The 18,049-nt window shown below is 46.6% G+C and overlaps 1 protein-coding gene across 7 annotated transcripts in view; it reads right to left on the reverse strand.

The window, feature by feature from the left end:
- The window catches only part of PICALM (phosphatidylinositol binding clathrin assembly protein), a 103,516-nt gene that overhangs the window by 49,473 nt on the left and 35,994 nt on the right, over positions 1 to 18,049 (reverse strand). For all 7 annotated transcript variants that reach the window (XM_015427739.1, XM_015427738.1, XM_015427736.1 and 4 more), the window contains exons 2-5: positions 10,345 to 10,487; positions 4,303 to 4,378; positions 3,612 to 3,714; positions 597 to 690 (exon numbers count right to left, since the gene is read on the reverse strand). In XM_015427739.1, coding sequence (XP_015283225.1) covers positions 597 to 690; positions 3,612 to 3,714; positions 4,303 to 4,378; positions 10,345 to 10,487 — 416 coding nt within the window. The remainder of the gene's footprint in view (positions 1 to 596; positions 691 to 3,611; positions 3,715 to 4,302; positions 4,379 to 10,344; positions 10,488 to 18,049) is intronic.

The raw sequence follows: 18,049 nt of genomic DNA on the forward strand, positions 1-18,049 counted from the left end.
CTCTTGACAGAAACTGCTCTTTTTCAAGAACAGCTGTGCCAGAGTTATGGCTTGCCCAAGGTCATCCAGCCAGGTGCAAGTGGAGGAGTGGGGAATCAAACTCGGTTCTCCCAGATTAGAGTTCGTGCACTTAACCACTATACCAAACTGGCTCACACATACCCACAAAGAAACCATACACAATACACACAACCAATGCTCCCCTCTAAGCTGTGGAGTCTTGTGAGCAAGAACTCTACTTTGTGAGCTATTGGCATTAAAGTTGTGAGCGAGCGATCTGACTCCTGCAGAAATCACTTTGTTCTGGAGCCATCCCTTCCTGAGCTAAGACAAAACTGTGTAACTCAGAGGCTAAAAAACTGAGCTAGCTCACACTAACTCAGCTTAGAGGGAACACTAGGAGGCGCAAAAGCAGTAATTTCGTAAATGCTCCATCTCAGTACTAGTGCCACAGAATTTACTACAAATTAAGTAATCTTGAGCAGGGGCACTCAGCAAGTCGGGAATAAAACCAAGTTGAAAGAACAGTCCCTTTCAGTCCAGAAAGACGGAAAGCTTTTTACGGCATCGTTTAGCCACCGCAATGAGCCACTTACATTGAAATCAAGAAGGGCATCCATTTGGTTTTGTATAATTGGTACAGTTTTTAGGAGTTTCTCTGTATTCATCGTCCTCATCACTCCATCAGCCCTGAAGTGGAGAAATGGGAAAAACTGAAAATTGGGAAAGGTGATATGACCCTGCTCGCTCTGGGTGGTCAGCCATGTTGGTCCCGATATCTCTGCAAACTCTCTCTTGACCTATGGAATATTCCCATAGAATCCTCCCTTTGCCTGTGTCCATGCTAGGGATGTACATTCAGTTCGTCCGAACCGAAAGCTCCCCCAAAAATGGCCCATTCGGACCCTTTTCGGGCTGCTGCTGGCCGACTCAGATTCTCTGATCTGAATCGACCTGCTGCCGATTTGCTGCCGAATTTCGCCGGCAATTCGGCCCCATTATATTCTATGGGCCATTGAAGTCAATGGCGAAAACATAAGGTATATTCTGGGGGCTGGAGGGGAGGGGGCTTGAGGGAGAGACTCCAAACTCGCAGGGTAGCTGCTGGAGCCTCTCCCCAAGATACCAACCAAGTCTGAAGAACATTGGACCAGGGGGTCCAATTCTACGGGCCCCCAATGTTCTTCAAACCTGGTTGGTATCTTGGGGAGAGGCTCCAGCAGCTAACCTGCGAGTTTGGAGCCTCTCCCTCAAACCCCCTCCCCTCCAGCCCCCAGAATCTACCCTATGTTTTCGCCATTGACTTCAATGGCCCATAGGATATAATGGGGCTGAAACTGACATTGGGCTGGCAAAAGACTCCTGAATAGACTCCTACTGCCGAGATTGACATGCAGGAGTCTTTATGCCCACGGAAATTGATTCAGCCCGATTTGTCCAAATCCGAATCGAGCCGAATTTTTTTTTTTGCACACCCCTAGTCCATGCATGGACAGCGTAGCCCATAGGATCATGGGAAGCCCTACTAAAAGGAGTGTCTTGTATTCTAGAAGTTGGTCTAGTCCCCTTCCAGAGGCTTTCAATGCAATACAGAGATTTGGACCCTGGTACCTATTGAGCAGGTTGCCTACGAAATTGCTCAGCATAAACTTGCATATTTGTTCACGAGGCCGAACCATCTTTTGGTACGAGAAAAGAGCAAGAATCCAGTCGCGCCTCTTGGGGCAGGGTAGCAGCTTTCATGAGTCTCACTTCAGTGATCAGTGGCTCATGAAAGCTCCTCCCCTGCCACAAATTTTGTTAAGTCTTTAAGGTGCTACTGGACTCCTCCTCTTTTCACCTGCTACAGAGAGGTTAACATGGCTATCCGTCTTGATCTATCTTTTGGTAGGTTTTTGTTTTCACAGAAGGCTGCAAATCCAAAAACACCGCCAAAAGTCCAAAGTCAGACTAGTTTCTACCTAGGAAGACAAGCAACTCAAAATATAACACACGCATATTAAGATCTTTTCAACTTAATAACGTTTGCTGATTCCAGTGTCATTAGATAACTCTTCGACAACCCTTTTCCCCTGCTTTAAAACCTATTATCTAAACACAAAACACTGAGAAGGGGCATAATTCCTGTGGTTATTTGTTATGATTTTCACAAAGTTTACCTGTTGCTGCTTTCAACATTTTTTTTTTTTTTGGCTGCACAGAACATTAAAGTCAGATCCATAAACTTCTCCCAGCACAAGATGTAGTGCTGAATCTAAGGAAAGTCACATGGGGATATTTCACCTCGGGAGATACATACCGGAAGCAAGCCTAATCGTTATTTTACATCCTGCCTTTACGGATAAACAAGGCCCTCTAGATAGCCTGTAATGTGCCTCGTAATGAAGAAAGGCTTTTAAACGTCCCTCAACACATTTCTTAAAGTACGTTCTTATAAAACAAGTAGTATTGTGTACTTGCTTCAACTCGGCTTTTTTTTTTTTTTAAACCCTTCTAGCCTATAGGGAGCGGCTAGTCTTCCGCTGTACTGCACATGTGTAACTGTACTAGAGACAGCATTTGCCATTTCGTCCTGAGAGAAGAAGAATTACAGGGCATCTGAAGTGGGATATTCACACCAACAATGCGTTCAAAGGGCAAACTACCAAGCTCAGGTGACCCTGTGACTGGAGGACAAGTCTATCAACGGCTGCTGGCCATGTTGACTGAGGACAGCCTCCACATTCAGAGGCCCTACTTCTCTGAATCTCATCACAAAGCCAGGAGGGCAACATTGGGGGAAGGCCTCGGCCTCTATGCCCTGTTGTCGGCCCTCCAGAGGAGCTGGTTGGCCACTGTGTGAGGCAGGATGCTGGACTAGATGGACTGATCCAGCATGGCTCTTCTTATGTTCTTAGAAGAGGAATGGTAGTTCTGCCTACATGCAGTATTATCCAGTTATTCCAGATAGCATTCCTTTCTTCTCCCCAGCTTGGCTGGAAAGAGCAGAGCTGGTTTTTCATAAGAACGAAAGCATTTTAACAGCTGGAACGGATGGAGAGCTTTTAGAAATGCCCCCCCCCCAATTCTAATAGATAGGTACCAATATTTTTACAACCTCTTTGTGTTGGAATCCCTGCAGAACACAATTTTAGGCAGGCCGTGGAATACACATTCTTAACCATGGTACCTTCTGGTCGGCTACCTCCTTCCTTCAAACCATCCATTGAAAGTCTCTGCTGCCCATTTTGAAAAAGCAGTTTTTTTAAAAGTACGGGAGCCCAGAATTTGGAGGACACGTGTGTTTTGAGAAAAATTGTTTTGCAGAAAGTCCACAATGGAGTTTGAAAGTGGAACTGAGGATAACGGATAGTGCAATTGGCACCACTTCAAAAAACTAACCTACAAGGCAACTTGCTTTCCCAAAAGGAAACTCATGTGTACACAAAGGCACAAAGCAACTGAGGAGTAAGTCATCTGACCACAAAGTAGAACTTAGATGTCTTGGGAATTAAGTACTTCCTGCTGGTCAAATAAAAAACACAAATATGTTATTACAAAGCCACATAAGAATCCCAAGCAAATTATTGGAAGAACACATATAGGCAGCAAGCTAGATTTTAAGCTCTTACCCTCGTTTTACTTTCGTGAAGTCAAACGCTACTTGTCTATAAGAAACTGCTTTTTCATTCAGATACCTGCTGTACCGTCTGATAAATGTTGACATATCATACCCTAGAGGGGAAAGGCAAGGAAAAAACGGTTAACTCGCTTGTGCGTGAAAGATAATGAGCAAACATTAAAAGCTAAATTGAGTACAACAATCATTACGTTAGAAAGCTCTACGCTTCAATTCTTGAGTGTTAGTTCTGAGGCAATTAAAAGCACTGAAAATGTCTATAATAAGAGTCTTAAGAACAGCTTTAGAAACTGTGCTCAGCCCTTCCTGCTCCCTCATGCCCAAATTAGAACTGGCACACCTCTCTCCACCTGCTTCCTGCCGCCACCCTTGGAAGGGTGGAAACTCAAAGGACTGGTCTTTGCGGACTGTTTTAGTTAGCTTAAGCACACATTACAAGAAAGTCTAGTGTTCATAAGGAGAGGCAATAATGTGGCATCCTTTAGAGGGGGAAAGGGTGGAAACTTAGCCTTTCAAATGTAGTCTATTCTGGAAGACTCACAGGGTTCGGAGATCTAAAAGCAAGTGGAAAGATCTCCAACAGAAGGATGATACTGGGAAAACAACTTAGTTCTGAAGTTATAACGCTGCTACAGAAACACTGAGGATACTATGGCCGTTTGAGACGAAGCAAAGTATTTTACCTTGCAATCCACTTTTGTCCAAGAAATTGCTCAAGTTAAACAACGTGTTTCTGGAAGCCAGATACTGGATGAAACGCTGAAAGGAATAGGATTCAGTTATTTAGCTGGAGCTGCACAAAGCCACTAAAAACAGCTGAGAGGCAGCTCAACTGCGGTTCTTTAACCCAGACTGCCCAAAAGAGCTCGCCAAGAAACCGATCCTGAGGGGAGAACTCTCCCTGCAGGCTCTGCCAGGGCTCTGCTAGGCAGCCTGGTTTTGCCAGTAATTCCTGAGTATATCTGGGATTTTTTCAGGGACCCCCCCAAGGGCCCCCCCCCCCCCCAGTTCTCCCTATAAATCCTGGATACATTTGAGAAGCCGGAGTGTACCTGGAAAATACCAATAAGGTGTTTTGAAGTATATTTTCCATTCGAGTGGACCCGAACACACACCCCTACCAAAACCCAGGTGCCATCAGGAGGTCCACCAGCAGGGCCAGAAGAGGAGAGTCCAGAGTACAGCATGGATTCAACGCAGACCACCACCCCGCACCATTATTAAGGAAGCTTAACCCGGCATGGTATCTGAACTGACAAGCCACAGCTAGAATTACCGCTCTGCCTTTGGGCATCCACTGCACTGCAAAGGTAGAGACGAACTTCAGGAGCCAAGAGGTGGGAACACAAAAGCAGGCAAGCATCTCTAAGTCAGGGTTCATCAGCTGCGTGTTTGGTAGCTCAAACCCCAGTTCTTTTTCTAAAGCACGGATAGGCACAAGTTGACTCACAAAAGCTCATATCCTGCCATATATTTTGTTAGTCTTTAAGGTGTTACTGGACTCTTGCTCTTTTCTACTGCTACAGACAGACTAACATAGCTGCCCATCTTGATGAGATCAGAATGTTTGTCACGCATGTGTTAAGATTCCCCCACTAGGCCTAAGGAAGGACTCGTTTTCAGGTTAAAACAACCCGGCAGGCTCAAATGAACAGATACAGGTAAACTGTCCAGCAGCAGTTAGGATACCAGAATGGGGGTAACAGCACAAAAATTAAAGCTTTGGCAAGTTCACTGCAGTTTTTGACGGTCGCCTGAAGCAGTTTACTCTGTAACACACACACGCTTTTTATCCGTGCTACCTAGGCTAGCAAGTCCATATGTCAAACATGAATCTTGGAAGACAGTTTGCTATACTGCAAAAGCCTTATCAGAGGCGGATGGGAAGTCTGAAAAAAAACCCCACCCAGATGTTTAAAACACTCTGAATGCCTTTTCAACTAAAGACTAGATCAATTCATCTGCCCACTCAGGACAATGAATAGGATTATACGCATTAAAGGCTAGCCACTTTAGACGCTTAGCCAAAACAGTCAACAAGTTAAGTACGTGGGCAGTGACACTTCAGATGACTCACATCGGACCCATTCATTCCTCAGCCTTGGGCAGCCACAACTTCCTTTCGCTACACTGATCAAACCCCCCCAAAGCCCAAAAAAGAAGAGAGGAAAAGAAAAGATGAAGGGAACAGTACAAAGGGAGTTTCTGTAACAGCAGTGCACAAGGCGAGGAGCTGTTCTAAGAGGCAGACCCTGGAAGGTAAAGTAGCCGGAAAGGAGGAAGGAGGACAGAGCTCTCCAAATGTATGGCCTCCCTGGCGGGAAGCGAACTTCCACGACATCCGCAGGAAGCACTAACAAGTGTCAAGCAGGAATATAAGCAGGACTTTCCCCCCTTCCTTTTCCCAAGTATGACGGCAGACATCATGGTAATGCATGACTAGATAGATACAGTGAAGGTGTTAATACAGCATTGTTTCAGAAAGCAGAGCCACATTGGACGTCTACATCAAATTCCACCACTGCAAGAACGGCACTTGAAGTTATGGGACTTATTACATACAATTTGGATAAATTCAGAGATACCTTGGACCAATCCATTCTCCTAGAGAAATGGCAACCTCTAATGCTCAAGTGTTGGTCTGATCTCTCAAATTTTAGGAAGGATGTTGACAAGCCCGAGCGTGTCAGGAGGAGGGCAACCAGGATAGTGAGAGAATTAGAATCCAAGTCTTATGCGGAAAGGCTGAAGGAGTTGGGTATGTTTAGCCTGGGAAAGAGAAGTCTTAGAGGGGTCATGATTGCAGTCTTCAAGTATTTGACGGGCCGTCATGCAGAAGATGGAGCAGATCTGTTCTCTCTTGCTCCAGATGGCAAGATTAGATCTAATGGGTGGAAATTACAAGGAAGTCGATACCAGCTAAATATCAGGAGAAACTTCCTAACTGTAAGAGTGGTTGAGCAGTGGAACAAACTGCCTCAGGAGGTGGTGGATGCTCCTTCACTGGACGTTTTCAAGCGGAGGCTGGACGACCATCTTTCGGGTATGTTGTAGGGCTATCTTTCAGCTATGCTCCAGTAGAGTGCAGGGGGTTGGACTAGATGACCTGCAAGGTCCCTTCCAACTCTAACGTTCTATGATTCTAAATGATTACTATGTTTTAAGTAGAAGCCAACTCTCTCTCCTCTCCTCACACTGAATGGGACTGTATCTATTCCTTAGTCTAACACACTGTTCCACTGCTGGTTTTAAATCTGTGTTGTTCCACCAACCTTCTCAGCCCTGCATCTGTTTTTCTAGTTTACTGTGTTTAGTTGTTCATACTCCATTATAGTGATTGTTTGTACCTTTATTATACTGTTCAATATTTCAGTTCTGTATACTTCGATGATTGTACTAGCTTCTATTAAAAACTGTAATATTACATGATTAAAGAAAATATTTAAAAAGAAAAAAAGAAAGAAGAAGAGGAAGAGAAGAGATTGGATTTATACCCCGCCCGTCACTACCCAAAGGTGTCTCAGAGCGGCTTACAAACTCCTTTTCCATTCCCCTCCCCACCACAGACACCCAGTGAGGTGGGTGGGGCTGAGAGAACTCTGACACAAACTGCTCTTTTTCAAGGACAGCTGTGCCAGAGCTTGTGACTGACCCAAAGTCACATCAGCAGGTGCAAGTGGAGGAGTGGGGAATCAAACCCGGTTCTCCCAGATTAGAGTCCGCACACTTAACCACTACACCAAACTGGCAGAACCACTAGGAGGGCACCATTGAGGATCAGAAGTGCCTGAGAGGTCCTCAGGAATGGTCACGAATGGCCCAGACATGGAAAATTAAAGGCGGACCATTCCATAGGGGGCGTGGCATCCTTTAGAATCAACACAGAGGCTACGGGATTTATGCCCTCTTAGAATTTTTTTCATTTTGAGGAAAACCCCACACATTGCTTCAGTGGGGTGGCCCTACTGAACTGCAACAGAAGACCAAGATCTGAGTCCAGTAGCGCCTTGGAGACCGACCCAATCTCCAGGGGTACAAGCTTTCGACAACCAAAGGGCCCCTTCCTGTCAGATTGGCAGCTCTGACTCTCCAAACGTTATACCCTGGAAATCTTGTTGATCTTTAAGGGGCTACGGGGACTTGAATCAAACCCACATGGGCGGCTTAAGGGAGGAGGAGATCCCTGCTCTTTCAGATGGCGTATTACCAACTTTCCCAAAAATGTTCAGCCAGTCCGGCTCTCAAACAACAACTTGTGCTAGGCCTTCCGGGACAACTTAAAAAGGAGAAGTCCGCTCCACGCAGGGAATTCCGGCTCGATGAGCAGGGCTTTAGAACTAATTCTGCTTTTTCAGTCAAAGCCCCATTGCTACTTACTGCTCTCACGTTAAGAGGAAGCCAGGGAGAGTCACACGCCTTACCGCTAAAGCTACTGCTTCCATCTACAGAACAATGACACTAGCTTTAGAGATCGTGGGCACAAACAAATAGTGTGCTCTGTTTTAAATGACTGTCCTTAACTGTTTTAATCTGACTGTGGATGTATTTATATTGTACTGCTGAATGGCCTTGTGATCTGCCCACTTGTGGGGAGGGTGGAATATAAATCTGAAAGGATAAAATAAACAATAAGCAAAGTTTGAGTCCAGGGGCACCTTTAAGACCAACAGAGTTTAATTCTGGGTATAAGCTTCTGTGTGCACCTGATGAAGTGTGCACGCATACAGAAGCTTATACCCCAAATTAAACTCTGTTGGTCTTAAAGGTGCCCCTGGACTCAAACTTTGTTCTATTGCTTCAGAGCAACACGGGAACCAACCTGAATCTGCTTCCATCTATGACACTTTTCCTTTAAAAAAAGGGTCTCAGGACATGGGTGGGAAGACGGAAGACCTTGACAAGCACTAGCTGACCGGAGCAGGAAAACAGCAGGGGTGCTCTGACTGGAAGCCCGACTCCGTACAATTCCGCTTCATTTATTTCACTTAGCGAGACCCTGGTGGCCTCTGGACCACAAAAGGTGGTGCGACCTAAAGGAGGAAGTTGGGGAGATGTTCGTGTGGAAGCACCTGGACATGTACGTAAGGCTCTTTGGACCCTAGCCACATTTCACCTTCAAGGAACACCCCTTCCTCCTGTGACACTCTCCCTCTTGAGGCTCACACCTGACACCTACCTTACTTTCCTTTACGCACCAGGCCAAAACATTTCTCTTTACACACGCTTTTTAACCAAGCGGTTCCATCTTTTAAAAATTATTTTATTTTATGCTCTGCTCTTAGGGTGAGGACTGTTTAAGATGCTGAACTGCAGGCTGTGGAAGGCCGGTAATTCAGCAGCTCGAGACCCGAGTGTGCCGCATGACGGAGTAAGCTCCCGTCTCTAGTTCCAGCTCCTGCCAACCTAGCAGTTCGAAAGCAAGAAACTGCAAGTAGATAAATAGGTACCACTTCAGTGGGAAGGTAACAGTGTTCCGTGCGCCTCGGTGTTTAGTCATGCCGGCCACATGACCACGGAAACGTCTTTGGACAGCGCTGGCTCTTTGGCTTTGAAACAGAGATGAGCACCGCAACCCTAGAGTCGGATTCGACTGGCTTTCAAGCAAGGGAACCTTCACCATTTCATACTACTCTGTTTCATGTGCTTTTATGCCCTTGCTTGGGGAGGGGGTTGGTTTGGCTTGTTTTACTGAATTGTTTCTTATCCGTGTGGTCCGATTTTACTCGCTCGGTTGCTTCTAGATCAAGACGGGGAGCCGTGTTAGTCTGTCTGTAGCAGAAGAAAAGAGCCAGGACCCGGCAGCACCTTAAAAGACTAACAAAGTATGTGGTGGGGTAGGAGCTTCCGTGAGTCACACTGCTCACTTCCGCAGATGCTGAAGAAGTGAGCGGTGACTCACAAAAGCTCATACCCTGCCACGTACTTTGGTTGCTTCTGTTTTATTTCTCTGTCTGCGAGCCGTCTGGAGAAGTAGTGTACAATTTTTCTAAATGAAATAAATTAGAACACCAAACAAAAGCAGCTACCAGGTGACTTGTTTCGCTTTACATTTAGAGGGCCAGGGAAATACGCCTTGTTCGTTACGTACCGGCAAGGGTGGAACAACCTTACTCCACGGCAGATAGCATTATACTTCTTTCCTGCATGGTTTTCTGGACTCACTCAGTTTTCGCATAAGGCTCTTTTTGTAGCAGGAACTCCTTTGCATATTAGGCCACACACCCCTAATGTAGCCAATCCTCCAGGAGCTTACAGAGCTCTTCTTACAGGGGCTACTGAAAGCTCTTGGAGGATTGGCTACATTAGGGATGTGTGGCCTAATATGCAAAGGAGTTCCTGCTACAAAAAGAGCCCGGGCGGCTGTGATGTATTTTGAGCAACATCGCTTTACAGAGAAGCTACTGATTCTGAAGACTCGCCTGATGTTGTTGCTCTTGCCATCTTGGGGGCATTGAGAAGAGCACAGGCCAGGATGTTTGTTGACTTCCGAGTCTTTAATAACCAACATTTCTATTAACCCACACCAGCATCTCTGACACCAGCATCTCTGACACTTACTGAGTCTTCATTTAATGCCTTATATTGCGTTGCTTTGCCAAAGAACACCCAGAACTTCGTTTGCTCTTCAGACTCCAGTTCATTCTCTCAGACAGAGAACACCATACAGGTCATACTAAGGAAGTCATTCATACAATACATTTGTGGCCTGCAGTGGTCAGAGTTACCTCATTGCCATACACCATTAGATGGTGAGTTGTGATGAGCGACTTGAATACCACCACCCAGCTGCTGTTCATCGTCCTCTCAAACAAGCTGTCCGCCAACTGCGGGATATTCACGTTCATCTCATTGGTGCACTGTATTAAATCTGCAACGTAAGAGAAGATTTGTTGGGTTTTTAGAAAGCGATATTCCCATTTGACAAGCAACACACAATGGGGGAAAGATGGGGGATTTTCCTTTCCTGGTCACTGTGGAGAGATCATGCCGTTAGGGCAGTGGTTCCCAAACGGTGCATCGTGACCCAAAACCAAGTCACAACTCCTGAACGTGGGCTGTGAGACTGATTCAGTGAAATGCACGGCACCATTCTGCAGTATATACACACCATTTGCAAAAGGCCAACAATGGAACTGCCTTTGAGAGAACAGCTCTGAAAGAACTTATGACTGACCCAAGGTCACACCAGGAGCTGTATGCGGAGGAGTGGGGAATCAAGCCCAGTTCTCCCAGATTAGATTCCGCACTCTTAACCACTACACCAAACTGGCTCTCACAGAGAAACAGAGAAAGAGAGAGAAACAAAGAAAGCAAATAGATGGGGAAGGAAGGAAGGAAGGAAGGAAGGAAGGAAGGAAGGAAGGAAGGAAGGAAGGAGAAAGAAAGGTGGAAAGAACACTGGATAGGGAAGGAAAGACCAATTGGGGAGGCATGCGTATTGTATCTAGAAAGTCTGAGCATACTCTCATAACCCAAAAAGAACTACTTCATCACATCTGCTTTTGTAGCAAAATTACTGTAGGCCACGTACACAGGGACATGCAAGTGCAACCAACTGCAGATTGTTCTGCTGGTACAGCAACGTCCACAAAAGAAGGTATGAACTAAGCAGCTCAGATCCATGAAAGATTTCTGCATGCGCTACGGCTCTTGTGGAACTGGAAGGGTGGAAAAAAAACCTTACACAACCCCACAGAGCATCCCCAAACCGTTTTTCTGCTTGCCCAAGAGACTGTTGAAGCAATTTCTGGGCACCATAAAATACAGGGAGGAAAAACGCCTAGGCGTTGCACAGCATCTTACGCAAGCAGAGGTGCATTCACCTGGTTTGCAGTTCCTCTTGCACACTGCTGGAATCCCAGCCAGTTATCTGTTATTCTACCAACCCTCTGCCAGAAAATGAACTCAGCACAGATGGTCAGTGATCGTCCCAACTTTCTCCCCACACCTCAGCAGTCCTTTCCAGCCCAGGAAAGTTTACCCTAGGGGTCAAAAGACCCACATGAAGTTACAGCTATACAGACTGGCAGGCTGCAGTGGGGATGGGGCAAATTTGCTCCCCCTTCCTGCCTCTCCTGCGAACACAGCTCTGGTGACTGGCAAGGAAGAAGGGAGCGATTTCACCTCGCTCCTTACGGCAGCCTTTTGACCCACACGGCTCCATGTGGGTCCTGTGATCCTACAAATAAACTTTTGTCAGGTTGAAAAGAGCTACTGGCCGGAGGAGAAAGTCAGGAAGTTTCACAGTCCTGCATCCAACCCAAAGAATTCCCTCGGGAGAACAGCCTACGGTTCCATTCAAAGACTCTGGCCATCTATCAGCGCGTTTTAATAGATTTTCTTGCTTCACCTCTCCCACTGTAGCCCACACGCCCCGAGGTGCTGCTCCTGCCAGCAGAAGGACCTCCAATAACCGCTTGGGGAGGAGGGCAATTGGGGTGGCAGCAGAAAAGGGAGAGAAAGTCACATTCCGCAACCAGAAATACTTCCAATGTGCAGAAATGATCCGGTGGATCCAAGCCCTGTGACAGCAAGACCAGTTCTATGCTGCAAAACCTTCAACTCACAAAGGAATGTAATTGAAGGGGAGCCGCCATTCCCTCTTCAGTCATTTCACCAGGAGCAAAAATGCTGCATATCCCCAAGAACATTCAGCCGACCCATTCGAAAATATTCCCAGACAGGTTGAACCCACAAACTGGGTTGAAGAGAAATGTAGACTGGATTGAGAGATTCCATGTTGATCTTAATCTGACCCTCCACCAACATGCAAGATCCACACCCTGGTACAGCAAACGAGGAACCCACATGAGCCACTTCCCATCTTAGACCAGTGTTCCCCCTAAGCTGAGCTAGTGTGAGCTGGCTCAGGTTTTTTTTTTAGCCTCCGGCTCACACATTTTTATCTTCGCTCAGGAAGGATGGCTCCAGAGCAAACTCATTTCTGCGGCAGCCGAATCGCTTGCTCACAACTCTAATGCCAGTAGCTCACAGAGTACAATTTATGCTCACAAGACCCATGACACTATTGTGTACAACCTCAAGAGCTACTTCAAAGTCAGGTTTTCCAGATGCAGGCACTCAGCTTTATGATACAGGTGTTCTGAACATTAACGCCGGCCTAATGCATGCAGGGACACAAGCTTAGCTGTTTATGTCCTGGAGCCCACAAATGGTGACCCCCTCCTCCCAGCAGAATCAAGGGAAAAGGTCAGTTAACGCGTCTGGAGAGTCAGAGGGTGATTTCTCACTAGAGCTGCCGTTTACCTCGACACAAACATGTCAATTTCACACCCGAAGCTGCGGGGCTGCATATGACCCCGCAGTTTCGTGATCCTGGTTTTTGAGGATCACGAAAGTGTGGAGCAAATAGAGTCAAAATACAGCCCTGCAGCTTCGGGTGTGAAATTGACATGTTTGTGTCGAGGCAAATGGCTGCTGCGCTGCGAGGCAGCTCTAGTGAGAAATCGCCCAGACTCTGCTACATAAGACGGATTTTCTTCAAAGTCAGAGACTCGCACTTAAGTGATTTAGCAGATTAGAAATGTTAAAGCAGCATTACAGCCATTTAAGCCAACTGTGCTGCCAAGCTTTAGTTTAATGGTTTTTACTGTTACAGAGCCCAGGAAGGGAAGGTGGGAGGGGGAAGGTTACAACGAATGGTCTATAGGAATGTGGTCCCTAGGTTTCAGCATTACGTACAACTTTGGTAAACGCAGTCTCGGGAATGGGCCTTCCCCCAAAAGCTCACTGGAAAGGTATTCGACGTTTCCTTAGCCAGCCCAAATCACTTCCTGTCCTCCGCTTTCACGACTAAATGCTGGCTTCCACTTTGTGAACAGAGACGACTTGGAACAGATCCAACCACTGTTCAGCTGTTATTTTCTTGAAAAATGTGCTGTTATGTCAATATTGTTCCAGGAAGCTACAAAGCAAGAACTCTCAAGTCTTAGCCATACATAGAATTTCACTTCTGCGCTGCCTCAATAATATGAGAATTCATTAAAAAAAAAACACAGGGTGAGATGATTTGAAGCCTTTTTTTTTTTTGGCTTAAACAACGTAGTTCACAGCTAGGTGGCTTACATCATTCGCACCTACAAAGGACCACATCAGGCAAGCCAAAGCTATTCGTTTTGTGGCCCGTCGTCTGCATGCTTTTTCTGTGTTTTCACTGCAGCCTCCGCATTTCGCTCCATACAATGACCCCTTTCATGTCCAATACCTGAACTGTTTTTAAAACTAATGTTCCCCAGAAAGGAGCTTCTGCCATGCACCCCCCCCCCCCCTTTGAACAGTTTCAAGCAAACCAAAATCATATTTCAAGAGCCCATAATGCAATACCTCCACTGGCAATGAAATGCCTCGTCTATTTGGGCTTCCACACCGGTCGATGGCCCAGGCTAGCCCGATCTCATCCGATCTCAAAAGCCAAGCGGGGTCGGCCCTGGCTAGTTTGTTTGGATGTGAAGGCCACCGAGGAAGTCCAGGACCGCTGCACAAAGGCAGGCAGTGACAAACCCGTCTCTGAACGATTCTTGCCTTGAAAACCCTACAGCAAGGGGTGGCCGAACTGTGGTTCTTTCACACATACTGTGTGGCTCCCAGCAGGGCAGCTGGGGAAGCGAAGGGGAGGCATGCCTCCCCAATCGGTCTTTCCTTCCCCATCCAGTGTTCTTTCCACCTTTCTTTCTCTTTTTCTCTTTCCGCCTTCCTTTCTTCCTTCCTCTCTTTTCCTTCCTTCCCCCTCCTTCACATCCCCATCTATTTGCTTTCTTTGTTTCTCTCTCTTTCTCTGTGAGAGCCAGTTTGGTGTAGTGGTTAACAGTGCGGACTCTAATCTGGGAGAACTGGGCTTGATTCCCCACTCCTCCGCATGCAGCTGTTGGTGTGACCTTGGGTCAGTCATAAGTTCTTTCAGAGCTGTTCTCTCAAAGGCAGTCCTCAAAAGAGCTCTCTCAGCCCCACCTACCTCGCAGGGTGTCTGTTGTGGGGAGGGGAAGGGAAAGGAGTTTGTAAGCCACTAAGACTCCTTTGGGTAGTGAAGGGAGGGGTATAAATCCAATTTTCTCCTTCTCCTTCTTTCCACCTCTTTCATTCTTTCTTTTCACCGCTCTCTCACTTTCCCTCTCAGACAAATATCATAGGACAAATAAATATCATTATCAATACCTGTCTTTACCCCTTTGGTTTTTATTTCTGGCAGTCTCATTTAATGTTAATAAAAACGTGTGTGTGTGTAATATTTGCCTTGCGGCTCTCAGATGTTTGACATTTATTCTATGTGGCTCTTGCATGAAGCAAGTTTGGCCACCCCTGCCCTATAGGGTCACCATCAGCCGGCTGCTCCTTGATAGCACTTCCCACCACCACACCTGTCAAGGAAGGTAGGATTCTACTGCTGTTCAAACTCTAGATGAAGAAACTCTGCAGTGGTCTGGACCTGCACACCAAGAATCAGGGATAAATTACACACCTATGCTCACGACTGAGGGGTCTAAAATGGCATCTGTGTGGAGCTGCACCTCTCTATCCCGCAATGTTAAGGCCGCTGCAAGCAATGATGTGTCCTAACCAAAGGCAATGATGTGTCCTACCCTGTCCAAGGGTTGCCAGGTCCACCCTGGCTACTGGTGGGGGATGGGGGAGTTGGGAACCTCCTGGAAATTTGGGGATGGAGCTTGGGGGGGGGGGACCTCAGGGGGATATAATGCCAGAGTCTACCTTCCAAAGCAGCCATTTTCTCTAGGGGAACTGATCTCTGCTGTCTGGAAATGAGCTGTGTTTCCGGGGGATCCCCAGGTCCCACCTGGAGGTTGGCATCCTTACCCTGTCCCCACCCTCCAACGCATAGTATCACTACAACACAGGCAAGTTTCATCTATATATTACATAAGGAGGGAAAACATGACATGATGAAATTTTTGGGCGCAACCCCATCATGGCATGTTCTTTAAACAGTTAAACTGGTAACTCTTATGAACTGAAGTAAACCTTTCCAGGAAACAGGTGATGGCCAGGGCTGGTTTTAACTCCTCAACAAAGCCTTCAGATCAGCATTCAGGATCCAGCACCCAGGATTAAGTTTCAAGGGAAACAAGGAACTACATTTGGCTGTCACTTGACAATGTCGATTGAAGGCACTCAGGGGCATCTTAGCCAAACATGAAATGTAAAGAAATTGCTTTGGCATCAGACCATTTATTTATTTACTTCATTTTACATCCTGTCTTTCTCCCCAATGGGGACCAGTGTTCCCTCTAAGCTGTGTTAGTGTGAGCTAGCTCACAGTTCTTTTGCCTCCGGCGCACACATTTTTGTCTTTGCTCAGGAAGGATGGCTCCAGAGCAAACTAATGCAGGCAGCAGCCAAATCGCTCATTCACAACTTTAATGTGAGTAGCTCACAAAGCAGAATTTTTGCTCACAAGACACCACAGCTTAAGAGGGAGCATTGGTGGGGACCCCAAGCGGCTTACAGCACTGCTCACAGCAACCCGGTGAAGTAGGTTAGGCAGAGTATATATGTACCTGGCCAAAATGTCACCCAGTGATCTTCCATGGCAGAGTGGAGATACGAATCCAAGCCTCCCGGATTCTAGTCTGATACTCTAACCACCACACCACACTGGCTAACCAAACATGGCTATTAGCCGATCTAGCTCACTACTGACCGTTCTGATGACAAACCGCCCTCCAGGGTCTCAGGCAAAGGATGGGACCTCTCAACATTTGCCAAGTGAATGTCAGAAACTGGACCTGGGACTTTTTGTGTGGGTACAAAAACAGAACGTAATTATTTTTTTTTTGGAAAGGAACTATGGTGTGAAGAGCGTTAAACCCGGCCCCAACCAATTCTCCACGTCAAGCCCAGCCATTTAGGGTTGCCTCTTACACCAAAGGTAACAAAATCTGCCCAACTGACCTCGAGGAAGACCCAAAAGAGCAGGAACCAAGTGGGGCAGTGATGTTCTGTATTCTTGGTGCCGGGGGGGGGGGGCAACAGTGGGAGGGCTTCTGGAGTTCTTGCAGCTCTTGCAGCTCTTTTTCTATGAAAAGACCACTGGTAGTGCCTATGGCTTTAAGTAAAAAGGCTGGAAGGACTATATCAAGGGTGTCAAACATGCGGCCCGGGGGCCGGATCAGGCCCCTGGAGGGCTTCCATCAGCCCCACAGTGGAACTGGCTATCTCCTGCTTCCAGTTCTGCTGCTGCATCATAGCTTGCTTTGCCAGACTCTCTTAATCGCTCAGCCATTTCATGTTTTAACTCTGAATATGAGATTTCTGTGGTGAATGTCAATAAATCAAAAGCAGGTTGGCAGCTTACAGAACTAATGTTTTAAGCACGTTTTTATTTTAAGTAAAAAAAAAACCCTTTGCGTTTGTGTCCTTTATAAAGTTTATATCTCCCCTACCTGGCATTACATTTCATGACACACATGGCCTGGCCCCAAAAAGTCTCATTTGTGTCAGATCCGGCCCTCCTAACAAATGAGTTCAACACCCCTGGACTATATGCAAGTGATAACTGTGGGGCGGGGGCAAAGAAGCCAAAAGTGACTGGATATCCAAGAGGGAGGCATTGGGGGTTCTATGCACAGCATCAACTATTCAAGGCTAGCAGCAGAATGACATGAAGAAGCAATGTAGAGTTTAAAACTGATTACAACTTATCTGAATTGCAGGATTCAGCTGGGGCAGAGAATGGGCAACCATGTAATTACACTGTATATTAACAAAGAACAAAGGCCAGTGTATCTGAGCCTCCTTATCACTCTCCCTCCGCCTTCCCATCTGGCACTTTAAACTTATTGACCCTATTCATTTGGTTCCACCCTGATTTTTTTTGCTTTTAAGAGTCTGTATGTGAAGGAGGATATCAGCCTGTCAAGAACTTTAAGGAATGCAGCTATTTAAAGGGCAGCAATACCACACCCAACACAGTCCACCTCTTCAAGAAGAGAGAGATACCCCGCAAGAGCACTGTGCTTAAGCAAAGCTCAAAATACTTCTGTTGCTCTAATAGGAGCTTTGTTTTGTTTACCATAAACTCTGACCCACAGGCTTTTAAACTACTCTTTTTGTACATTATCGCCTTCCTAGAGAAGACCAGGCCTGAGCAAGAGAACTTGCCAGAAGAGGTGACCACTGGTGGACCTCCTAATGGCACCTTGGTTTTGATCACTGTGACACAGAGCTTTGGACTGGATGGGCCACTGGCCTGATGCAGTATGGCTTCTCTCATGTTCCTATGTCGGGCACAGTGTTGCTCTGCATTTTCGGTGCTTGAGAGGCAACAGTGGGAGAGCTTCTGGAGTTCTGGCCCCGCTGGTGGACCTCCTGACAAGGCCTGAGTAAGTGAACTTGCCAGAAAAGGTAACCACTAGAGATGTGAAGGCCCGGAAAAAAAACGGAAAAATTCGGGGGGGG

The sequence above is a fragment of the Gekko japonicus genome, unplaced genomic scaffold (genome assembly GCF_001447785.1).
Source record: "Gekko japonicus isolate JY-2015 unplaced genomic scaffold, Gekko_japonicus_V1.1 scaffold393, whole genome shotgun sequence".
NCBI classification, from domain to species: Eukaryota; Metazoa; Chordata; class Lepidosauria; order Squamata; family Gekkonidae; genus Gekko; species Gekko japonicus.